This window comes from Bos taurus, chromosome 8 (assembly GCF_002263795.3).
Source record: "Bos taurus isolate L1 Dominette 01449 registration number 42190680 breed Hereford chromosome 8, ARS-UCD2.0, whole genome shotgun sequence".
Lineage (NCBI taxonomy): Eukaryota > Metazoa > Chordata > Mammalia > Artiodactyla > Bovidae > Bos > Bos taurus.
In genome coordinates this window covers 25,157,008-25,183,438 of record NC_037335.1, presented here as the reverse complement: position 1 = coordinate 25,183,438, position 26,431 = coordinate 25,157,008, and the positions used below count along the sequence as shown (strand labels likewise).

At 37.5% G+C, this 26,431-nt stretch overlaps 1 protein-coding gene and 1 non-coding gene across 4 annotated transcripts in view; both read right to left on the bottom strand.

Annotated features, from left to right (window-relative positions):
• Positions 1 to 997: 997 nt before the first annotated feature.
• Positions 998 to 26,431, bottom strand: part of HAUS6 (HAUS augmin like complex subunit 6) — a 44,428-nt gene continuing 18,994 nt past the window's right edge. For 2 of the 3 annotated variants that reach the window (XM_002689566.7, XM_005209913.5), the window contains 9 exons: positions 25,689 to 25,882; positions 24,774 to 24,900; positions 24,194 to 24,296; positions 17,380 to 17,461; positions 10,868 to 10,934; positions 10,372 to 10,557; positions 8,377 to 8,512; positions 5,766 to 6,809; positions 998 to 4,311 (listed from right to left, as the gene is read on the bottom strand). In XM_002689566.7, the coding sequence (XP_002689612.3) occupies positions 4,250 to 4,311; positions 5,766 to 6,809; positions 8,377 to 8,512; positions 10,372 to 10,557; positions 10,868 to 10,934; positions 17,380 to 17,461; positions 24,194 to 24,296; positions 24,774 to 24,900; positions 25,689 to 25,882 (2,001 nt within the window). In that variant the 3' untranslated portion in view covers positions 998 to 4,249. The remainder of the gene's footprint in view (positions 4,312 to 5,765; positions 6,810 to 8,376; positions 8,513 to 10,371; positions 10,558 to 10,867; positions 10,935 to 17,379; positions 17,462 to 24,193; positions 24,297 to 24,773; positions 24,901 to 25,688; positions 25,883 to 26,431) is intronic. The other variant, XR_009495528.1, reaches the window with a different exon arrangement.
• LOC112447916 (small Cajal body-specific RNA 8) lies at positions 11,016 to 11,149 on the bottom strand. The gene has a single exon (XR_003036181.1). It is a non-coding gene; the product is annotated as a small Cajal body-specific RNA 8 (non-coding RNA).

Below are 26,431 nucleotides of genomic sequence, written 5' to 3'. Positions count from 1 at the left end.
GGAGAAATCACAACCATGAAAAAACATGATAAAAGCAATAAATGAAAAATACTAAGTGAACAAAGATTAGCATAAGCTATAGGGGATTTTGGAGAAGGCAATGGCACCCCACTCCAGGACTCTTGCCTGGAAAATCCCATGGACAGAGGAGCCTGGTGGGCTGCAGTCCATGGGGTCGCTGAGAGCCGGACAGGACTGAGCGACTTCACTTTTCACTTTCATGCATTGGAGACGGAAATGGCAACCCACTCCAGTGTTCTTGCCTGGAGAATCCCAGGGATGGGGGAGCCTGGTGGGCTGCCGTCTATGGGGTCGCACAGAGTCGGACACGACTGAAGCGACTTGGCGGCAGCAGCAGCAGCATAGGGAATTTTAGAGAAGGGACAGGAAAATGGATAAGGAAAGAGACTTTAAGGTGAATGTGAGATTTGTTCTGAACCTTAAAGGACAAAGGGCTTCCCTGGTGGCTCAGCTGGTAAAGAATCCGCCTGCAGTGAGGGAGACCTGGGTCCAATCCCTGGGTTGGGAAGATCCCCTGGAGAAGGACAGCTACCTACTTCGGTATACTGGCCTGGAGAATTCCATGGACTGTATAGTCCATGGGGTCACAAAGAGTCAGACAAGACTAAGAGACTTTCACTTTCTAAAGGACAAATATAATTGTGATAAGCTGGGAGATGAAACTAGGATGTTCCAGGTTCAAAATTGTGAATTAAGATTTTTAAAGACACATGCTGACCAAAGCACTTTAGTAAAAAAAAAAAAAAAAGAGGGGAGACCATGGTGGAAGGGGGAATAGATGAATCTATGGAGGGAACCTTGTATGCCTTTAAATTTTAACCCAATTCTAGAATTACCATTTTAATGGTTTTTCCAGTGGTTTTTCCATTTTAAACAAAATGGTATGATCAAAGCAGTCCCTTAAGGACAAAAGGCATGTATGCAGGCAATAACAAACAAGGAAGAGACTAAAAGCAATAAGTCATAATCAAAATGGTTTACAAGAAAGTGACAGATTTAATATACTTTTGTTTATACAACTAGCATACAAAGGACAGGGAAGAATGCCAAAAACTCTCAGCCTATCCCAGGTATGACTCATTTAACAATGTGGTTTTTGTAAATCCATTAATATCTAGAGATATTTTGATCTTCAGATTCTCAGCAATTGAGGGCCTACACTTATTGTAAGCTTCAGCTTCCATTCAGTTCAGTTCAGTTCAGTCACGCAGTCGTGTCCGAGCCTTTGCAATCTCAAAGACTGCATGCAGCACGCCAGGCTTCCCTGTCCATCACCAGCTCTAGGAGCCTACTCAAACTCATGTTCATTGAGTCGGTGATGCCATCCAACCACCTCATCCTCTGTCATCCCCATCTCCTCCCACCTTCAATCTTTCCCAGAATCAGGATCTGTTCCAATGAGTCAGCTCTTCACATCAGGCGGCCAAAGTACTGGAGTTTCAGCTTAGCATCAAGTCCTTCCAATGAATATTCAGGACTGATCTTTTAGGATGGACTGGCTGGATCTCCTTGCAGTCCAAGGCACTCTCAAGAGTCTTCTCCAACACCACAGTTCAAAAGCATCAATTCTTCGGCACTCAGCTTTCTTCACAGTCCAACTCTCACATCCATCCATGACCACTGGAAAAACCATAGCTTTGACTAGACAGACCTTTGTTGGCAAAGTAGTATGCTTTTTAATATGCTATCTAGGTTGGTCATAACTTTTCTTCCAAGGAGCAAGCATCTTTTAATTTCATGGCTGCAGTCACCATCTGCAGTGATTCTGGAGCCCAAAAAAATAAAGTCGGTCACTGTTTCCATTGTTTCCCCATTTATTTGCCATGAAGTGATGGGACCAGATGCCATGATCTTAGTTTTCTGAATGCTGAGTTTTAAGCCAACTTTTTCACTCTCCTCTTTCACTTTCATCAAGAGGCTCTTTAGTTTTTCACTTTCTGCCAAACAGTTTCCTTATCAAACAGCTAAGATCTATAAAGCAGTATGGTGTGAATAGTGTACCTAGCTTCTTTAAGAAACCCCAGGACTAAAGGCAAATTATATCCCCTGGCACTGACTCTCAAGTTTCTTATTAAGCCTAACAATTACCAGGGAAGCATATTTAAAAGTAGAAATTTCTAATCCTCATTTTAGACCTACAGAATCCACATTTTTTAAGATGTATCCCAGGTAATTTCTTGAGTCCATCTTAGACAAGTCATTTAAAGAAGGTCCCTAGCTTTGGTATCATTATCTATAAAATAGGTACAATATCACTATCTTACAGAGGTTTAAGAATTAATTGATAAAATTTGTATTATTAAGTATCTAATACATATTATTAAGTATATGGGTTTCCCAAGTGGTGCTAGTGGTAAAGAACCCACTTGCCAATCCAGGAGACGTGAGAGACTCGGGTTCAATCCCTGGGTGGGGAAGATCCCCTGGAGGAGGGAATGGCAATCCACTCCAGTATTCCTGCCTGGAGAATCCCATGGACAGAGAAGCCTGGTGGGCTACAGTCCATGGGGTCACCAGGAGTTGGATATGACTGAAGCAACTTAACATGCACACATATTAAGTATCTAGGAATGGCCCTGGCAATTTGTAGATGCTAGTATGAGAGCTGCACCTTCTCCTTAACATATTAATTTTGAGCTTACCAGTACTGGGTTTCTTAAGACTAAAGAACAGTTTCCTTGTAGACCTGCAGAATCCCTATTTGTTCTATTAACTAATAAAAGAATATGCCACCTGAGGAGAAGCTTTTCTCTTCCACTTTCTTTTCCACTGCTAATAGAGTAATTATATGTGTTTTTCTTATGTCTTTTCTCACACACACCCACACACACATGCCTGGCCTTCAAACTTGGATCAAACAAGCAACACAAAAGAAAATAAGCCAAAATGAGTCATGAAAGATGAACTATTAAGCCCATCTACTTCCAGAACTCTCTCCTTCAACTTTTCTCCTCTTCTGGCCAGTTTCTTGGCAAATGGACAAAGCTGCGATGGTTAAGAGCTGGCATTAGACACAGGGGTGCTGTAGGTGCTATAACCCTTCCAGCATGTACTTAACCTCCTGGTTCACAGAGGGTAATGGCATGTATTCACCTGAATGCTAAAGACAAGCCTTTCTCTTGGCTGGGAGGCCTGACTAAATCAGGCAGGACACTATACAAGAGACCTCACATCTGACTCCCATTTAGAGTCCAGAAAGCCCACTCCTGCAGCCATATCCTACACCTTGGCCTTTTAGTTCTGAGGTCTTGTTGGTTTATTAAGGAAGGAAAATAGCGTTAAACCCTAGCTTCATCACCGACTTAGCTGTGTAACACTGAACAAGTTATTTAACCCCAAATTCAGTTTTTTCAAGTTAATTTGAAGCTGTTCTATAGGCAGTTGGGGAACTGATGGTTTCTGAGGAGGAAAGTAGCAATACAAATTAGCTCCCCCAAAAGTAGTGCCCCTCCAACAAAAAATACAGACTAATTTATTTTTTTCTGTTCAAATAAAACACTAGAGTTAAATTCTCAAAGTCTAAATTAGTCTAAACATAAAACTGCTATACAATCCACTGAATGGATTTATAGTTATTGTCCCTCAAAAATATCTAGTCATCTTCCACTTTTTTCTTTCTACCCCAGTCTTCACTATCATCACAGGCACTTTATTCTATCAAACATCATTTTTCAGGACCAACCTACTTGAATAATCATTAAGCCTCTTTAGAGCTTTCCCAAACTTAAACTTTGTCATTTTTACAATACATTACTCTCCTCACTTAATAGAAGTTATTTCCCTAAAAAGAAAAATCATATATCTAATAGCTATTAAGTAAACCACTTGATAAAATTACATCAAAAACTACTCATCTTTATGTTAATTAACTGAATTAGGACATAATAAATTAGCCTACTACCTTGTCATTTACTTCATGCTTACAATATTACTCTGGCTTCCTGGGTAGCTCAAATGATAAAGAATCTCAAGAAAGAAACCAAAATGGCTTCACAGTTGCTTTCCAATACTTCACAGTTCAACCCCCTATCCATACAAAGCAAGAAAATCCAAACATATTCTCCTTACCTAAAAACAGTAGAAAAGGCTAACAGGCATTATTTAAGACTTTTTTAGACTTTGAAAAACAGTTACACTTCCCATGTGTATTTAAACTGCAAATTAGTTTTTATTTTATGTCACTGCTTCAAATTAAGTGCATCACAGTTAAACTGACTGGGCTACTGCTTCATCTTGTTGAGTCAGATGGAGATACTTCTGCATCAAGGCTCTTATTCAAGATTTCTTCTTCTGTAAAATTGATTTTAAAAAGAGAAAAAAAAGGATAAACATTATAAAGAAAAAGTATGTCAAATTCCATGTAATAGCAAACTTCAGTCTTCAGAAAAAGTTCACAGGCAAATACGTAAATGTGATAAAATTACCGTTATTCTCACTGAGGTACCTCTTTGCCAGAGGTACATCTGTCCTAGAATACTTTTTAACACACCAGTGTTTAATTATCATGGGCAAATCAGAATGATTTATAATCTGTATTACCAGATCTATATCTGTTCTAGCATGCTTTAAGAGCAGTGTTTGTTTTGTTGAAGTACAGGTGATTTACAATATTGTATTAGATTTAGATGGACAAAGTGATTTATATATTTCTTACTACCTATATTATATTGATTTTATATTTTTTAACATATACATTATACATATTTTATACTATATTACATATTTTTCCATTATTTTCCATTATAGGTTATTATAAGATATTGAATACAGTTCCAAGAGCAATTGTTTTTAACTTTTTATGATGAGCCAAACTTATCTGCCATTCAGCTTCAATAATTATTAATACTAATTGTTACAAGTTGAACTGTGTCCCTTCCAAAAGAAGTTCTAACTTCTGTACCTCATGTTAAAGTACATGTTCTGTACCTGATGTTAAAGTTCTAACCCCTGTACTTCAGAATATGGCTTTATTTGGAAATAGGGTCACTGCAGACATATTCAGTTAAGAGTAGGATGGGAGCACAATGGGCTGTCAGTCTATACGACGAGTATCCTTATAGGAAGGTACATAGAACACAAGGGGAGAATGCCATGTGCAGGTGGAGGCAGAGATGAACTACGCTGCCACAAGCTAAAGAACACCTGGGAGTATCAGAAGCTAGAAAAGTCAAGGATCATCCTCTGTGATTTCAGAGGGAACATGGTCATGCCAACACTGTGAGCCTGAGTACTACCCTCCAAAACTTGTTTCCTCCAGAAACAAAAAAATTTCTGTTGTCTTAAGCCACCAAGTTTGTGGTACTTTGTTATGGCAGCCCTAGGAAAGTAGTACACTGACCCATCTTGTCACCACACCCCCATCAAATTACTTCAAAGCAAATCATAGATACTATAAGTTTTGAGATATTTCTTAACGTTTTTAGAACCATCTTCCATTAGTGAAGATTTTGACAAGATCTGTTTTCAGTAGTTTGTATTACAAAAGCAACAGGTTCCAGGATTTTGATTTTGTTTTCCACCCCTGTCCCATACCAGTTGTAAGTTATATACATCATCTCATCACAAGAGATTCTGAAAGTACCCATAAAAATGATGGATTCACTTTTCTCATCCTGACTGAAGGAATAAGGAATATATTCTGTCTCATTAACAAGATCATGTAACAGTCACTGAATACTATTTTTACGAGAAGTTGAGAGAAAACTTTCCACAGGTCAATATGCCCACGTCTAGTTAAATCTTACCTGTTAAATTAGATAGAAGTTCTCCAAGGCTACATGGTATTGTGGTCTTCAATCTTTGTTCCACTGGAGAAAACTTAATTAGTGGTGAAAGAGACCGTTTTCTTTCACCAAGGGACATGCGTGAAGATGGTTTTGTATAGTCAATATGCAAATCATGAATGCCCAAAAAATTAAGCATATCATCAGTCTGCATCTTTTGTGGAGTAAGGCTCAATTCTGGTTTGTGTCTTTCAAGTATTTCAGGATTAGAGAGGTAAATTTCTTCCCTTTGCTTGGATGGAGATTTCTTCAGAGCCTCATATCCACTGCAAGTAGCCTGTAAATTGAAGTCTGATTCTGGAGTAGTCTGTTTTTCTCCCACAACATCTTCTGTGAAAATGCCACTGTGCATAGGACTATTTGGTTCCAGGTTAAAAGTGGCCTCTGTACTACTGGGGCTAATAAGACTTATGTGACCAACTTCTGGAAGAGTTTCATGTAATATGCCAAAATCACCATCTTTAAAACTGGAACTAATTTCACTTGATACCTGAAAACAGTTCCATAACATACTGTTATACATGGAAAAGTCTTTGTAAGAAGCTTTTGATTGGTCTGATATTTTAATATTATCTTCTTCACTGCTACCTAACACATTTCTTCTATTGCCTACAGCAGGGGAAAATGTCTCTATTTGGCTAGTTTCTAAAAGTTTGTTCTGTAAAGTTGTACAGTCCAAATCTTGCATACAAATTATGTCCTTATTTAACAAATCTGATGGATTTTGTGTTGTTGGTTCACCTATGCAAGTGGTCACCACGGGTTTCTGAGGCACACACTCGAGGCAATCTGAAACAACTTTCTCTTCAGGCAGATGAGAATGACTAGAATTGGACACAGTGGCTGCTGACAAGAAACTGGCCATGCTAAACTCTTTTTGATTATGCACCACAGGTAAGGATTCTGGCAATTCTTCTCTACGTTCAGTATCCACTTGAATTGGTTCTGTACTTCTGTTATCTTCTGTATCAACAGCTTTTCTCCATGAGCTCCGAATTTCACTTACTAATTAAATGAAGAGGGAAATAACATAAGTTGCTAATAAATTCCCAAACAGAACATGCAATTAAACATTTCATTTCTCGTGCTCAAGATAAAGCTGCTGACTCAGTATATGTTCATAGGTATGCCAGCTGAATGACAAGGCTCCACAATATACCAAAGTCCAACAACATCAAAGAACCACATCTCCAAATGATCACACAACAAACAAAAGCTGTTCCTGAAATATGCATATACTTTCACACAGCACATACAAATTACATGTGTTTAAAAGATATTTTCTTGTCCATCTAGGCCAGGGTTCAGCAAACTTTTTCTATAAAGGGCCAAATAGTAATACATCAGGTTTTGCACACCATCTTGTCTGTGGCAACTGTTCAGTTCTGTCACTGTTGTGCGAAAGCAGCCATAAAAGATATGCTGACAAATGAACAAAGAAAGAAAGTGAAGCCGTTCAGTCATGTCTGACTTTTTGCAACCCCATGGATTGTAGCCCACCAGGCTACAGAATCCCATGTAGTCCATGGGATTCTCCAGGCAAGAATACTGGAGTGGGTTGCCATTTCCTTCTCCAAGGGATCTTCCCAACCCAGGTCTCCCGCATTGCAGGCAGACGCGTTAACCTCTGAGCCACCAGGGAAGCCCTACAAATGAACAAGGTTGTGTTCAAAACAACTTTATTTATAAAAACATACAGTGGGCGGATGTGGTTCACAAGATGTAGTTTGCCAAACACCAACCTATACAGTGGCTAGGTTCAACCTGAACTGAATCCATTTAACTTTCAATATGTCATTTCTAGTAGTATAATGGAAATTACACTTACTCACTCACCCAGGATGATGTGCCTACATGAGGACAAGAATATCAGAACTTTGCCTATGTGATACAGGTTGTAAGGAGAAACTACTGGAGAGTCTGACAAGCTTGGGAGCAATAGATGAGATCTCTGTACACACAGTTTTTGGCTGATGCTGCTGGTTGTTGACTAGAAGAATATGGCCTCCATACTCTATAAGTGGGCTTCCCAGGTGGCTCAGTGGTAAAGAATCTTCCTGCCAATGCAGGAGACATGGGTTTGATCCCAGGTCAAGGAGATCTCCTGGAGAAGGAAATGGCAACCTACTACAGTATCCTTGCCTCTATGGGAGATCCCATAGACAGAGGAGCCTAGCAGGCAACAGTCCATGGGGTCACACAAAAGAGTCAGACACCACTTAGGAACTAAACAACAACTCTATAAATGTTGATCACAAATCAGATGTGGAGGCAGAGGATTTTATTAAGTAATCAACTAAAATATTTTCCAGGAAAAAGCCAAGTAAAACAACAAACACAAAACTGTATAGTCATCAGGGCAAAATAATACTGCTGAAGGACTGCCATATGAGTGACAGTGCTCACAGTATTTCAGTAAAAGTCCCCCACATCAAAACAAATAGAGCCAATGCCACTAAACTGAAAGATACAGAAAACAATTTTAAAATGAATTTCAGAAGATCTGTCAGACCATGGTTCTAACTGTAGTATGTCTAAGAAAGAAAAGTGACCAAAAGCATTATTAACTTACTCAAGTTTTCTGGAGTTCGGGGAATTTGACTCCTTGTTAAGAATGGGTTAGAAATTAGAGAGTCAATTAGTTCCTCTAATTTTACTTCTTTTTCTTCAGAGAGCTGTGGTGAATTAGATAAAACTGCCCTTGCGACCTAAAACAGAAAATAAAATCAAAAATATAAAGCCCATTGGTAGACTACAACAAAAGCCATAATAACAGCAACATGCACAAAAATAAGCTCAATAATGTAGCTCCCAGACACTTCATACAGACTATAGAGGCACAATCCTATAAGGTGAAATCAAACCCCAAACCCATTTCCTCCCTTCTTATCTTAAATGAATATCCTGTTACATAGAGAAAAAGATAAATCTTTATACCTGGAAAGATTTAGACATAGATAGTTCTGACTACAGTGATCTGAGCTATATGCCACACTTATGAGCTTCACAATTCCATATCTGCTAAAATGACCAGTTCTAAAGCATACAGGTTCTTCTTAAAGTCCACTGAACAGTAGCACCTCTATTAATAGAGTACATTATGGTGACAACATACTTCTTTCTCATAAATTAGTGAACAAAACATAGGAATATATTTTTAAAATAGAGAAAAGCATACGATATGAAAATAGCATTCTATACTAAATTTTAATAAAACCAGGAAACAAAAATAAGTAAATTAAAATCTCTGTGCCCTGAGATTCCTAAAAAAGAAACTGCCTACAACCATAATCAAACTGACTCCAGTTCACCCTCCTCCATGAAAAGAGATGGCTTCTCAGAATTCTAACACTAAATATTCCTTGTCATAAACACCACTATTGTTGTTGTTTAGTCACTAAGTTGTGTCTGATTCATTTGCAACCCCACAGACTGTAGCCCACCAGGCTCTTCTATCCGTGGGATTTCCCGAGCAAGAATACTGGAGTGGGTTGTCATTTTCTTCTTCAGAGGATCTTCCCAATCCAGAGATTGAACCCAAGTCTCCTGCATCAGGAGGCAGATTCTTTACCACTGAGACACCAGGGAAGCCCTGTCATAAACACTATTAGAATTAATTTCACTTTTCAGACCTTTATGAGATGTTAGGACTCTCCTCTTCCATCCCTTCTCATACCACTGCTACTATCAATTCTTTTAGCCAAAAAATGTGCCTTTCCTCCCATATCAGGAAAGAAAAAAAGAATGACTAACCATCTTTTCTTTAGTACAGAGTCAATCAGCTAATACAGAGAAACAAAAAATTTTAGAGATTTAAAAATACTTAAGAGACCACGAAACAATGAATGAATCAATATGCACTAAACCAAAATTTTCTTTCAGTTGCTCAGGAATGTAAAACAGCTGATATACTTTCTGGCTGTTTATCCAAATTCAAACAATGGGAAATATGTAATAAAAATAACATTAAAGAATAGCCTAGCCATTTAATTTATGTAAACTGAGTTCTAATACTCAGCATTAGTAGTAGTATACGGTCACTTACCAGTGAAAAGTAGAAAAGTATTAGGAACAGAGCTGGTTAAGAAAACCAAGATCATAAACAATCATGCATTTATTCACTTCTGAAATATTTAAAAAGCAGAACAAAACTTTTGCTTAGTGATAATATATATTATATAGCCTTTGTTCTAAAATTCAAAAACAGAGGAAGCTCAGCTAAGAAATAGATAACAGAGTATTTTAATAAAGTATAATGATTGGGTGTTATCTATCCAACAATTTATATAATGATTAATTCAAAAAATATTATACATGTATTATTTTTACACTCTTGGATAGTTATAGAATGGGACATGGGTTCTAAACCATGGATGTAATCTTAAGTAAGTTTACTTCATTATATCTTTCCTACTTTAGGGGAGGATAAACTTTGCTTTTTTTATTATCTGTGACCTCCTTTCCAAAAATACCCTAGTTAATCAATAATTAACTATACTTCACTTATAACCCCAAACCATCAAGAAAATAACATATTTCAGTATACTTATTACAATATTTTTCTAACCTCTTCTACCAGATGATCTTGCTCCTTCTGGAATGGATTGCTTTTTTTAGCTGGCAGAGACCCTCCACACGCACTACTATCTGTATTCTTTACAATATTTGATGATGAAGAGTTTTCTACATTAAATTCTGGTGTTTTCTTAGGAACTGTTTCATTTTTCTCTCTAAGAGTTACCAACTTCGTGTCCTGAAAAAGATAGATGTATAATGTTAAAAACTTAATAATGGTACCCGATCTTTATTAGAGGTTCTAGAGTTATCATGAACCTATAAAAAGTTGTTAACATTACTATAAAAACTATGTTCACTGACACAATTTAAAAATTCCAATATTCCCATTTAGAAGTAGTAAAAAATGTATAAATAGGAGTGGTACATAATGTTCACAAACAGGGAAGTGTGAAAACAAATTTAATTTGAGATATCAACAAAAGTAAAGAATATTTTATCATAAATAATTATGGTCAGAATTAATTTTAAATTGTTTTAAAACGTACCTTTTCAAGTAATGTAACAATGTCTCCACCTAATGGTGGAACTGGCTGTAACGGGAAAGAAGCAGGGCTAAAAGGAAAAATATTATTAAATCCAAGTTATGAATAAGAAAGAATTCCATTCACTTGATATATCTAAATATTGTAAAGAAACTGTCTGCCCCGTATCTGTCCGTTACGATTTCTCTCAATTCGTCCCGGTCATCAAAAGGCAGTGTATTATTCTAGGGAGGTATAGTGACAATTAGAGCAGTACTTCAGCCCAATTTGTGTATCAGCCTCCCATATTTGAATATTTTCCTTACCCACTATGTATTTTAAGTCAACAGCATTTTTTACACAGGTTAGATGACTTGATGAACACTCAGAAACTTGAGTACAGGGTAAAAACAAATTCAGTTAACTAATAATAATCACATTATTGCCAGAAGATTCCGTGGAGAAGGAAACGGCAACCCACTCCAATACTCTTGCCTGGAAAATTCCATGGACTGAGCAGCCTAATAGGCTACAGTTCATGGGGTAGCAAAGAATCAGACACGACTGAGCAACTTCACTTTCACTTTCTTTCAGGCTTCAGATAACAGAAGCATTGTAGCAGCAACTGTAAGCTTCTTTGGATATTTCAGGTCCAAAAGCAATTTCTCTTACGCTGAATTTTTTATGGCCAATATATTATAGTAAAGTCATAAAACTTTAATTTGTGACATTCTACACTGTGCGCATGCTAAGTTACTTCAACTGGATCCAACTCTGTGACCCCGTGGACTGTAGCCCGCCAGGCTCCTCTATCCACGGGATTCTCCAGGCAAGAATACTGGAGTGGGTTGCCATGCCCTCCTCCAGGGGATCTTACCAACCCAGGGATCGAACCAGCATCTCTTGTCTCCTGCATTGGCAGGTGAGTTCTTTACCACCGAGCCACTTGGGAAGTCCTATTCTACACGTTTTGGCTTGTCTCAGGTCAGATTTGGAGAAGGAAGTGGCAAACCACTCCTGTATTCTTGCCTGGAGAATCCCATGGACGGAGGAACCTGACAGGTCATGGCTCATAGGGTTGCAGAGTCGGACACGACTGAAGCGACTAAGCATTCAAGCACGCATTCTACACATAGTGTTCCTTAATCTCTTAGATTCTCTTGCCCCTTTTGGTAAACATGAAAACCTTACACATCTTTTCACTATAATTACAAAAGAGGGTATTAAATATTTTTTAAGCCTTCAAAGTAATGATAACTTTAATCATTTATCTTCATCTTGAAAGTGCTTTCAAATTCAATCATGGATTGGGTCTGCTCACTGACCAAAAGCCTCACAGGTAAAGTGAAAGGTAGGATTACCACTTTCAACATCAAGCATACCGATTTTTTCCTTTCTGTTCATAGAAAAGTACAAACAGCTTTGCAAATATTTTACATAATAGCAAATATTCTTTTCAAACTTTTTCAAATGTGCTCTTCTTGAAATCTACCTTCCAAACATAATTCAAAAATCACTGAAATTGCTCAAGCCTCAACTTTGTCTTGACAGGATATGATCTAGATATCTAGAGCAAAAGATGAATAATTACTATTTAGCGTGACTTCATCCAAATTCTTCACCAAACTTGACATGAAAATGATCAGAAAGCCCTTTAAAGCAGGGCCAGCAAGTTATGGACAAACACCACTAAGATGCCACCAAAAGACTAGTGAGCTCCTTAAGGACGAAGACTATGTCTTACCAAAGGCTATTCCCAAGTCCTAACAGTGCCTGGCACTTGGTAGTACAACACATATATGTAACTGATTAATGGATGGATTGATCAATGAATAAATGCCACTTGAAGATGAGGTTCTAATAGATGCCACCAAATTTTTCTATTTGAATCATTCTTGCAGAGTCTCATAAGAGAGAAAAATGAAACCACATTCTATACCTCTTCTCTCTCATTTCGGAAGTGGCAACATGCTGTTAGTCTTGCTAATATCTTGATTCAACTTTAAACTGAATTGAGCGAGCCCTGGCTCAGTCCTTACTCTCTACCCACTTGCCATGCCAAAACTGAGGCCCAAGAAATCCAGATAAAAAGGGTACTGATCCTATTGTGGAAATTTACCCTAAAAACATTTCCAAAAGAAAAAAGACATGCTTTCTATAGTAAAATTTTAAGGAAAACCTAAAGTCTAAAAATAAAATATTACACAGCTATTTTAAGTGGTTCTATAATGTTAAACACATACACAAACTTAAAAAAATGTATTTATGCTATGATAATGCTGAGAAAATTTTGTATTTTAGAATACAAGACTATATTCATGCTTTGATTAGAACTAAAATTATAAGTAAAGTCTAAAAAGTACTTGGGAAAGAATCTGAAAAGTGATTTGTTAGAAATTTTAGCTAGTTTTTTAAATTTTTCATTTGTTGTTGTTATTACAATATGTCTACAACTAACAAAGAAATAATTAAAGAAGAAGGAAATAATAAAATGAGATTAGAATTCAATTTCTAAGTCTAAGGATGTTTATTTGGAATGCATGCAATATCACACTGCCCTATCTTTGAAATGCAATAAAGGAGAAACTCTAGAGTGTAAAGGTCTAGAAGAACTGCATCACCACCACTAGAAATATCATGGAACCCTCCTTTCCAGAAACCACTGCAAAGAAAGGTACTATGCACAGTGTGCAGCAAAGGCATCACCAATTGAATTGATTGTAGGTATAGTGAAGCCTCCATCACTCTGATCAAAACCAAGCCAGGAGATTTATGGAGAAGACTCCTTATATTTTAGTACTTGTGAAAAGTCAAACAACACACTTACTCTAAAAACTACATTCATTTCATGTTTTTTAACTGAATAGCTTAACCATTTTCACATATGAATTTCCCAATTAACTACAGTGACACTGATGTAAGATGATGCCTCTATAAATATTTAGTGTAACAGCTGTACTATATGCCAAAAAGGGGTATTTCTTTAAGTGCAATCTACCCACATTACACATGAAACATTGTATTACAAAATACTTTTTTAATAAACAATTCTGAGAAGAAATTTTACTTCTACATCTCAGTAATTCAACTCTTCACCTCTCTTCTACTCTTCTATTAAACAGTAATAAATTTTCATTTCCCATTAAGCATTTATCCTTCATCACCAAAAGCCTTCCTCTACCTTCTTTTAATATCCCAACCTATAAGTAAAATTAAGCATCAAAAGACAGTTAAAAGCTCCAGGAGCTTGAAAGAGGATAAATGAGGAACTGAAATTATTTAAAACAAATTTTTCCAATTTTAAGAGAATTCTATTTGAATTAAATTTTTAAGAGCTAAGTGTCTGGCTCCTGTAGAATTCTGATAGTATATCTTAGTACAAAATTCTACCTCAAGAAAGAATCTTAAGGTTCATGTTGTTCAAAAATAAAATCAGATTTGTGAATTAATCTACTAACTCCATTAATTTTTAGTCCAGCAAGAGATGTTAATCAAAATTAATTTGTTCTCTCAAGAAAAGACATGAAAAAATAACTGAGACTGGGAGCACCAACTATTTCCCTCTAAGAGGCATGCTTTAAGAACAACTGTGATAAGAGGGTAAAATTAGCAAGCCCAATAACTTTAGTTTCTTCAATACCAGGTCCTCACTGAATATTTCATTATATTTCTTTAGGTACTTAGAAAATCAACATCACATCCATATCTAAAAACAAAAATAAAATTCTTTCACAAGTAGTCCAGACCATCTATGAACAGAAAATTACTGCAGAGCAAACTGCCAATAGCATAATTTCGCATTTAAGTTTTGACTCTGGTTATGGTGTTTTTTGATCTGTGGTGGTGGAGAAGACTCTTGAGAGTCCCTTGCATGGCAAGGAGATCAAACCAGTCAATCCTAAAGGAAATCAGTCCTGAATATTCACTGGAAGGACTGATGCGGAAGCTGAAACTCCAGTACTTCGGCCACCTGATGCAAAGAACTGAAAAGACCCTGATGCTTGGAAAGATTGAAGGCAGGAGGAGAAGGGGACGACAGAGGATGAGATGGCTGGATGGCATCACCAATTCGATGGACACGAGTTTGAGCAAGTTCCGGGGGTTGGTGATGGACAGGGAAACCTGGCATGCTGCAGTCCATGGGGTCACAAAGAGTCAGACACGACGGCACGACTGAACTGAACTCAATGGTGTTTTAGTTTATTATAACTTACTAAGAGCAGTGGCCACAGGACTGGAAAACGTCAGTTTTCATTCCAACCCCAAAGAAAGGCAATGCCAAAGAATGCTCAAACTACCGCACAATTGCACTCATTTCCCACACTAGTAAAGTAATGCTCAAAATTCTCCAAGCCAGGCTTCAGCAATAGGTGAACCAAGAACTTCCAGATATTCAAGCTGGTTTTAGAAAAGGCAGAGAAACCAGAGATCAAATTGCCAACATCCGCTGGATCATGGAAAAAGCAAAAGAGTTCCAGAAAAACATCTATTTCTGCTTTATTGACTATGCCAAAGCCTTTGACTATGTGGATCACAATAAACTGTGGAAAATTCTGAAAGAGATGGGCATACCAGACCACCTGACCTACCTCTTGAGAAACCTATATGCAGGTCAGGAAGCAACATGGAACTGGACATGGAACAACAGACTGGTTCCAAATAGGAAAAGGAGTACGTCAAGGCTGTATATTGTCACCCTGCTTATTTAACTTATATGCAGAATACATCATGAGAAACACTGGGCTGGAAGAAGCACAAGCTGGAATCAAGATTGCCGGGAGAAATATCAATAACCTCAGATATGCAGATGACACCACCCTTATGGCAGAAAGTGAAGAGGAACTAAAAGGCCTCTTGATGAAAGTAAAAGAGGAGAGTGAAAAAGTTGGCTTAAAGCTCAACATTCAGAAAATGAAGATCATGGCATCTGGTCCCATCACTTCATGGGAAATAGATGGGGAAACAGTGGAAACAGTGTCAGACTTTATTTTTTGGGCTCAAAAATCACTGCAGATGGTGACTGCAGCCATGAAATTAAAAGATGCTTACTCCTTGGTGAAAAGTTATGACCAACCTAGATAGCATATTGAAAAGCAGAGCCATTACTTTGCCAACAAAGGTCTGTCTAGTCAAGGCTATGGTTTTTCCAGTGGTCATGTATGGATGTGAGAGTTGGACTGTGAAGAAAGCTGAGTGCCGAAGAATTGATGCTTTTGAACTATGGTGTTGGAGAAGACTCTTGAGAATCCCTTGAACTGCAAGGAGATCCAACCAGTCCATTTTAAAGGAGATAAGCCCTGGGTGTTCTTTGGAAGAAATGATGCTAAAGCTGACTCTTGGCCACCTCATGAAAAGAGTTGACTCACTGGAAAAGACTCTGATGCTGGGAGGGATTGGGCGCAGGAGGAAAAGGGGATGACAGAGGATGAGATGGCTGGATGGCATCACCAACTCAATGGACGTGAGTTTGAGTGAACTCCAGGAGATGGTGATGGACAGGGAGGCCTGGCATGCTGCAATTCATGGGGTCGCAAAGAGTCAGACACGACTGAGCGACTGAACTGAACTGAAGAGCATACAAAATGCAGGAGGCTTGAAGTCACTTAAAATTTAGAATCTTAGTTTTAGAATTATTCTAAGTATTTTGTTTCCGTACCTGTGCCTCATTAACGTGGGGAAAGTGAACTAAAAGACACCTATTTAAATCAAATGGTAATCAAAAAAATAATAAAAAGGAATCTGTCTAGCATGTCTGTGTTTGACTGCTAGTTAATAATGTTTATTGAAGGAGAAACATATACACATTTAGAGATTTTTGCTTTTATAATCTGACGTCAGTTTATTTAAGGGCCAAAATAGAATAATACAGAAAAAAAGGCAATAAATAAAATAAGACTACTACTAGTTAGTTACAATAAACTAACTAGGTTCAGCTTAATCATGCTAAACTTGGGGATTAGGTTGAATCAGAAGTCTTCACTCCAAAAAAATTTTTAAGCATAGAACTCTTTTTATCAAATGGCATATAAAACCCCAATATACAATATAGATAAAAGTAAGCTGCTCAGGTTGAAATGGCAAAGGATGGAACAGCCACAGACTAAGTCTGACTCATCCACAGCATCAGAGGGAGCTGCAGAACACAGACTGAAAACCACCATCTAGGTAATTTCAGAAGTCCCTAAACACTTGGATTTAGTCAACAGTCAACAAGTGATTTCCAAGTTCACAGACACAAAAATGCAAAAATTCCCAAACTTGTATTAGATAATTCTCATATATATCTTTCTCTTCAAAAATTAGGTAATCCCCCTGAGTCTTAACATTTAGATAAGAATGAAGAGGAAAAAATGCCCATGCATCAGAAATGTTGAATCTTTCCAGAAAAGGGGGATCCACAGTGGAAAAACACCATCTGATTAAGAGAAAAAAGTTATAAGCTATCCCATACTAGAGAAGCTTGAAAACTGACTGAAGATGGAACTAAAATTAATGAAGAGGAAAAATAATCAATACGAAAATCAAATCCGTTTTACCTGTTGGGTGGATCAGATTTAGTTTCCAGTGTATCACTTGCTCTTCTGCAATTATTTTCCTGGATATGTTGCTTAGGTGTAACTAAAGGAATAGAAAAATTAATTACTCTTTAATTATGCTTGTACATTCTAATATTTAGAGCTTTCTTGAAGTTCTCAACAGAAGAAAATAAAAAATAATATAAATGCTAATAGGAAAAGATAATTATTCAATTATTAACTATAAAGTAATACACATGACAGTGATGGAGAATCTGTACAATAGGCTCTTCTAAAAAGACAACTCACACAAAGTTTCCCCAAAAGGGACAATCCACAATTCCCTAGTATTATATATAGCCATGTTTCATGTTTAAGTACATAGACAATGCACTTACCAAATAAACCAGCCAAAAAGTTATAGTACTTAGCGTATTTTAACCCAGCATCTACAACATCAACTGCTATGTATTTATTCTTCAACATACCATTTAATAATTATGTCACTGCAGTACTAACAATGGGGAAAAAATTTAAAATGGAGACCTGCCTTCAAGAAATCAGTATAGGAGAGACTATTGATAAGAAAAGCATTATGACATATTGTTACAGTATTATAATACAAGTACACACAGAATGCAAGAAGGCAGAAAGGCACCTGGTCCAGAGTAGGGAACATGAAGAAGCCAAGTACTAGGAGAATAAGGTGCACATTTGGTGTGCCAGGGCATAGCATATATCTAGTGAAGCAGCATAACAGGAAATAAAACTGAAGGAACTCATGGCTGCATTTCAGAGGATATTCCAGGAGCTCCTCTTCTTTCAACATGTTTGATTCTGAAAGATTATTTATACATGTCCAAAGTGTTACTATATAAGAAACCAATGGGTATTGTAAAGTTTTCTTTTAATTCATCATAATGCCACCTTTTAACATTTTCAATAACCTACTAATGATGATGTAGTTTCTGTTATTTATAAAACATTCCAGGGCTTCCCTAGTGGTTCAGCGGTTAACAATCTGCCTTCCAATGCAGGGGACATTGGTTTGATCCCTGGTCCAGGAAGATCCCACATGTCGTGAGGTAACTAAGCCTGTGTGCCACATCTACTAAGCCCACCCTCTAGAGCCCGTGAGCCACAACTGCTGAGACAATGTGCTACAGCCACTGAAACCCACGTGCCCTACGGCCTGTGCTACGCAACAAAGAGTAGCCCCTGTTCACTCCAACTGGAGAAAGCCAACAAAGCAACAAAGACCAAACACAGCCATAAATAAATAAATAGATAGATAGAAAACTCTTTTAAAAAATAAATAAATGGAAGTCTTAAAAGCAACCAGAGATCAAAAATTACCTACAAAGGAATGACAATTAGACTGACAGCAAATGTTTCAAAAAGAAGGCAGAAAGTAATGACGGCGTATTATCAAAGTCTCAAGGAAAAATTTAGTCTTGACCTTGAATCCTATAACCAATCTATCATTCATTAAGTAAAGAAGACATTTCTCCAAAGAAGACATACAGATAGTCAACAGACACACGAAAAGATGCTCAACATTGCTAATTATTAGAGAAATGCAAATCAACACCACAATATCAACCTCACAATGGTTAGAATGGCTACCATAAAAAAATCTATAAATAATAAATGCTGGAGAGGATGTGGACACAAGGGAACTCTCCTACACAGGGGACTGTAAACTGGTGCAGCGACTATAGAAAACATATGGAGATTCCTTACAAATCTAAAAGCAAAACTACCATTTGACCCAGCAACTCCATTCCTGGATATATATGCAGAAAAAACAAAAACTCTAATTTGAAAAAACACATGCACCTCAATGTTCATAGCAGCACTATTTATAATAGTTAAGATATGGAAGCAAACCAAGTCTCCATCAACAGATTACTGGCTGAAGAAGTGGTATAAATGTGCATATATATGTATGTGTATGTGTGTGTGTGTGTGTGTGCATATATATATATACATATATATATATATAAAGGGTATTTTGGGCTTCCCCAGTGGCTCAGCAGTAAAGGATCCGCCTGCAATGCAAGAGCTGCAGGAGACTCAGGTTCACACCCTGGGTGGGGAAGATCCCCTGGAGGAGGGTGTGGCAACCCACTCCAATATTCTTGCCTGGAGAATCCCATGGACAGAGGAGCCTGGCAGGCTACAATCCATAGCATCGCAAAGAGTCGGGCACAACTGAAGCAACATAGCACCCATGCAGACATAATGGATATTTATATGAATATTTCTGAGCCATAAAAGAGTAAAACATTGCCATTTCCACAACATGCATGGACTAAAGAATATTAGGTTTAGTGAAATTAGTCAGAGACAGACAAATACTATATGGTTCACTTATATGTGATTTCTAAAAAGTAATGGAAATTTTGTCTAACTCAATGAAACTATGAGCCATGCCGTGTAGGGCCACCCAAGACAGATGGCTCATGGTGGAGAGTTCTGACAAAACGTGGTCCACTGGAGAAGAGAATGCAAATCACTTCAGTACTCTTGCCTTGAGAACCTCACGAATAGTATGAAAAGGCAAAAAGATACGACACTGAAGGATGAACTCTGCAGATCAGTAGGCGCCCACAGGAGAGTGGAGAATAACACCAGAAAGAATGAAGAGACGGAGCCAAAGCAAAAACAACGCCCAGTTGTGGATGTGACTGGTGATGGAAGAAAAGTCCAATGCTGTAAAAAACAATATTGCATAGGAACCTGGAACGTTAGGTCCATGAATCAAGGTAAATTGGAAGTGGTCAAACAGTAGATGGCAAGAGTAAACATCAACATTTTAGAAATCAGAGAACTAAAATGGACTGGAATGGACGAATTTAACTTAGATGACCATTATATCTATTACTGTGGGCAAGAATCCCTTAGAAGAAATGGAGTAGCCATCATAGTCAATAAAAGTGTCCAAAATGCAGTCCTTGGGTGCACTCTCAAAAAACACAGAATGATCTCTGTTCATTTCCAAGGCAAACCATTCAATGTCACATTAATCCAAGTCTATGCCCCAACCAGTAATGCTGAAGAAGCTGAAGTTGAACAGTTTTATGAAGACCTACAAGACCTTCTAGAACTAACACCCAAAACAGATGTTCTTTTCATTATAGGGACTGGAATGCAAAATTAGTAAGTCAAGAGATACCTGGAATAACAGGCAAATTTGGCCTTAGAGTACAAAATGAAGCAGGGCAAAGGCTAACAGAGATTTGCCAAGAGAATGCACTAGTCACAGCAAACACCCTCTTCCACCAACACAAGAGACGACTCTACACATGAACATCACCAGATGCAGATGGTCAATACCAAAATCAGATTCATTATATGCTTTGCAGCCAAAGATGAAGAAACTCTATACAGTCAGCAAAAACAAGACTGGGAGCTGACTGTAGCTCATATCATGAGCTCCTTATTGCCAAATTCAGACTGAAATTGAACAAAGTAGGGAAAACCACTAGACCATTCAGGTATGACCTAAATCAAATCCCTTACGATTATACAGTGGAAATGACAAATAGATTCAAGAGATTAGATCTGATAGAGTATCTGAAGAACTAAGGATAGATGTTTGTGACATTGTACAGGAGGCAGTGATAAAGACCATTCCCAAGAAAAAGAAATGCAATAAGGAAAAATGGTTGTCTGAGGAGGCCTTACAAATAGCTAAGAAAAGAAGAAAAGCTAAAGGCAAAGGAGAAAAGTGAAGTATACCCATCTGAATGCAGAGTTCCAAAGAATAGTAAGGAGAGATAAGAAAGTCCTCCTCAGGGATCAATGCAAAGAAATAGAGGAAAACAATAGAATGGCAAAGACTAGACATTTCGTCAAGAAAATTAGAGATACCAAGGGAACATTTCATGCAAAGATGGGCTCAATAAAGGACAAAAATGGAATGGACCTAACAGAAGCAGAAGATATTAAGAAGTGACAAGAATACACAGAAGAACTGTACAAAAAAGATCTTCATGACCCAGATAACCACGATGGTGTGATCACTCACCTAGAGCCAGACATCCTGGAATGCGAAGTCAAGTGGGCCTTAGGAAACAACACTACGAACAAAGCTTGTGGAGGTGATGGAATTCCAGTTGAGCTATTTCAAATCCTGAAACATGATGCTGTTAAAGTGATGCATTCAATATGCCAGCAAAGTTGGTAAACTCAGCAGTGGCCACAGGACTGGAAAAGGTCAGTTTTCATTATAATCCCAAAGAAAGGCAATGCCAAAGAATGCTCTAACTACTGCACAATTGCACTCATCTCACACACTAGTAAAGTAATGCTCAAAATTCTCCAAGCCAGGCTTCAGCAATACGTGAACCGTGAATTTCCAGATGTTCAAGCTGGACTTAGAAAAGGCAGGGGAACAAAAAAAAAGAAAAAAGAAAAGGCAGGGGAACCAGAGATAAAATTGCCAACATTCAATGAATCACAGAAAAAGCAAGAGAGTTCCAGAAAAACATCTATTTCTGCTTTATTGACTACACCAAAGGCTTTGACTGTGTGGATCACAACAAACTGTAGAAAATTCTTGAAGAGATGGGAATATCAGACCACCTGACCTGCCTCCTGAGAAATCTGTATGCAGGTCAAGAAGCAAAAGTTAGAACAGGACATGAAACAACAGACTGGTTCAAAATTGCAAAAGAAGTATGTCAAGGCTGTATATTTTCACCCTGCTTATGTAATTTATATGTAGAGTACACCATGTGAAAAGTCGGTGTGGATGAAACACAAGCTGGAATCAAGATTGCTGGGAGAAATACCAATAACCTCAGATATGCAGATGATACCACCCTTACGGCAGAAAGCAAAGAACTAAAGAGCCTCTTGATGAAAGTGAAAGAGGAGAGTGAAAAAGCTGGCTTAAAATTCAACATTCAAAAAACAAAGATCATGGCATCCAGTCCCATCACTGCATGGCAAATAGATAGGGTAACAATGAAACAGTGACAGACTTTATTTTCTTGGGTTCCAAAATCTCTGCAGATGGTAACTACAGCCATGAAATTAAAAGACGCTTGCTCCTTGTAAGAAAAGCTATGACCCTCCTAGACAACGTATTAAAAAGCAGAGACATTACTTTGCTAACAAAGGTCTGTCTTGTCAAAGCTATGGTTTTTCCAGTAGTCAAGTATGGATGTGAGAGCTGGACCATAAAGAAAGCCAAGTGCCTAAGAATTAATTATTTTGAACTGTGGTGCTGGAGAAGACTCTTGAGTGTCCCTCGGACTGCAAGGAGATTAAACCACCAATCCTAAAGGAAATGTGTCCTGAATATTCATTGGAAGGACTGAAGCTGAAGCTGAAGCTCCAATACTGTGCCCACCTGATGCAAAGACCTGACTCACTGGAAAAGACCCTGACGCTGGGAAAGATTGAAGGCAGGAAAGGGGACGACAGAGGATGAGATGGTTGGATGGCATCACAGACTCAATGGACATGAGTTTGAGCAAGCTCTGGGAGTTGGTGATGGACAGGGAAGCCTGGCATGTTGTAGTTCATGGGGTCGCAAAAAGTTGGACACGACTGTGCAACTTTCACTCAAACTAAATATGCCAAGAGTAAAAAGGCCCCTTCCAAGCTGAAGTGAGAACATAATGCCAACCAAATATGTCAAGAACTATCAAAGTAATTCTGTCATCGTAAATAATGCTCTGAATCTGAAAGTCTTCATTCAACAAACGATGCAGTCTTTTCTGTCTACACTTCTGCTGGCTCCTATCCTTGACCTGTGCTCTCTGGTCTATGATGTTTCCCAGTTAGTGTCCTCCTCACATACACCTGACTCTCAAAACAAATCACCTATGCTAGTTGTGGTTATCCTTTTCTTCCTAAGTCCTGTGCTGACTGCTGCCATGATCGAATACCTGCCTGAACTCCACTGTGACCAACTCCTCACTGGTTACATATTCCAACATTTTTTATTCACTTATTCCTCTACCTATCTACCTTACATTTACTGAACCCAGTAACAATTTCTTGTACACAAGCAGCAGACAATTGGGGAGACTAAGTATGAAATGGCTATTAGATACTGCAGAGAAATTAACTTTGAGGTGTGACAATGGTATGATGTTTGAGGAAACTGGATGAGATATTATAGAACTATTATTAATTTTAAGTATAAAATTAATGGCAATTAAACAGTAAAAAGTCCTTATTTTCATGGGAGTGCATGCTGAAACACTTAAGAGTAAAGTGTTAACATTTCAAATGGTTTAGCAAATAAAACTACACATTTAAAGCAAAAATCTCAACTGCAGAAACAGGCAATGATTAGGTATCCTTCTTTCATGTTAAAAAATTGTGGGCTTCTACACAAAAACTTATAAATGAATATTAATAGCAGCATTACTCATAGTAGCCAAATGGTGGAAACAATACAAAGATTGTGCAAAGTAAAAAACTGTGCAAGTAAGGAAAGGAGACACAATAAGCCTATTATATGATGTTCTTTACATGAAATATCCAGAATAGGCAAATTCACAGAGACTGGGAGAATGTTAGTCATTGTCAGGGTCTGGGAGAAGGGGAAATGAGAAGTAATTGCCAATAGGTACCAAGTTTTCTTTTGAGGTAATAAAAATACGCAGAATTAGCTAGTGGTAATGGTTGCACACCTTTGCAAATTTACTAAATGCCACTGAGTTGGACACTTTGCAATGACCAAAATGCTATATACATTTCACCACAAAATATAACTGGGAAAAAAACATGAAAGAATATGTAAGAACTATTATTATAGTGAGAAATATTAATGAGAGGCAAGTTTAAAAGAGAAAAAAAGTAAAAAACCAACCTGGAAGTGAAGCAGGATACTGTAAAAGAATGCTCCTCGCATATGCTTCTTCTGAGGCAGGATCAAACGAAAGTGGAGACATAGGCGGTAAAAGATCCACAGCCTCAAACAAAGAATTTATTATTTTGAAATATACACACTTTACTCAGTACCATAATAACAATACTAAATTAACCTATGAAAGGATGATTTCTTTTTTCCATAATAAAGATAGAATTGCCAAACATACAAATTATATAACTGTTTTAAACTAAAGAATACAATATTTGGAGTAAGAAGACTACTTTGTCCTCCAATTATGCCTCAAATGTAACAGAACCTAACATAAAGAGAAATGTCTCATTTTCCTTTTAACACAATCCATTGAATCTAAAAATATTAACCATATCATAAGACCCTGATGAACATTCTAATGTGTATTTAGGAAAATCACAGAAACCAAAATATTTGAAATGTAGGCTCAGATGCAAAGATGACAAGCATATACACATATAGCACTTCTAAGTCACTTGTTACATGATAAATCAAGAGATTACAAGAGATTAAACTATTCTCCAAAAGGCAAGTCAATATTACTTACTGGAGTAGAACCCTTAATTATACTGAAAGGAGACAAGCCAAGAAACTCTTTCCACTTTTTATGCCATTCTTCTTGCTTTTCAACAATAGAATGTCTTATAGTTTTGAGAGCTTCTGTTATTTTATACCTGTGATGGAATAAAAAATAACTTCATTCAAAACATGAATATATAAAAAGGACTAAGAAAAAGTACTGAAATAAGAATTTGTGGTATATGTGGGAAACCTCTGTAACTTCTCAGTTTTGCTGTGAACCTTAAATTCTTCTTTAAAAACCTCAATTTAAAAAATTTAACAGCCAATTAAAAAAATCGAAAAAAATGAACAAAAATAAAAAAGAATACAATGGGGCATTCCAGATGACACAGTGATAAAGAATCCACCTGATAATGCAAGAGGCACAAGAGACGCAGGTTTGATCCCTGGGTCGGGATGATCCCGGGGAGTAAGAAATGGCAACCTGCTCCACTAATCTTGTCTGGGAAATCCCAAGGACAGAGGAGCCTGGCGGGCTACAGTCCATGGGATGGCAAAAGAGTTGGACACAACTTAGTGACTAAATACCACACCACCACCACAAAAGAAAGCTAGAGAAAAGCTTAAATTATTTCATTAAGAATTATCACTCAGGGCAAGTAATATACACCAGACAAAAGAAAACTATGTTAATTTTCCTTTCTATTTCATGTGTCTCTCTAGAAGTTGATGACATATGGTTTTTGAGTACCAGTAAAATTTTCACATTTGTTTGCCAAAGCTACAGAGGTGTTAACTAGAGTTGTGCTGAGAAATTATCAAAACCACCCTGCTGCTGCTGCTAAGTCGCTTCAGTCATGTCCAACTCTGTGCGACCCCATAGACGGCAGCCCACCCTACTCTTCCCCAAATGAAATAACAGAGGATCTTTATAGTGTACCTCATATGCTTCAGATCTGACAGTCTTTCTTTCTGAAATCTGGTCTCTTTTTCAAGGAAGTGAAGGTCTATTGTCAGTCTTGCTTGGTCAGTTTGACAACATTCACATTTCATTACTTTCAAGACTTCATTTAATAACCAAAAAACTGTTAAGATGTTCAATTTTCCAGCCTCATAAATATTTCCTGTGTGCAACTAAGGATTCAGAAAGGAAAAAAAGTGAACTATAGATTCTTAAGATAATAAAATGCTATAAGAACATATTTACGTCTGTCACCAATATATAAAAAGGCTACAAGAGTGAAAAAAAAAAGCTACACAAAAATAAAATAATGTAAAGAATTCTGATCCAAAGAAGACTACTGTGGAAGAATTAACACACCATGCTACATTTTTGTATCATGCAAAAAAAGTTGAAAACTAGAATAAAAGAAATGCAAAGAAATGGAAAGCAAAATAAAGACTGAGGAGAAAGATTAGGCTTAGATAAAGATCATGAGTTCATGTTTTAACAAAAGTTGCCAATTGAAGGGCCCCTAAAGACTGATTCCAAACTTAGACATTTTTATTTGGCCTGTACAGTTCCAAAGTTTTAAAATCATTTGAATTAGTTACCAATATTTTTTAAAAAGATTTCATCATTTCCTGGTGCTTCCCTGGTGGCTCAGTGGTTAAAAATCCGCTTGCCAATGCAAGAGACACAGGTTTGATCCCTGGGTCAGAAAGATCCCCTGGAGAAGGAAA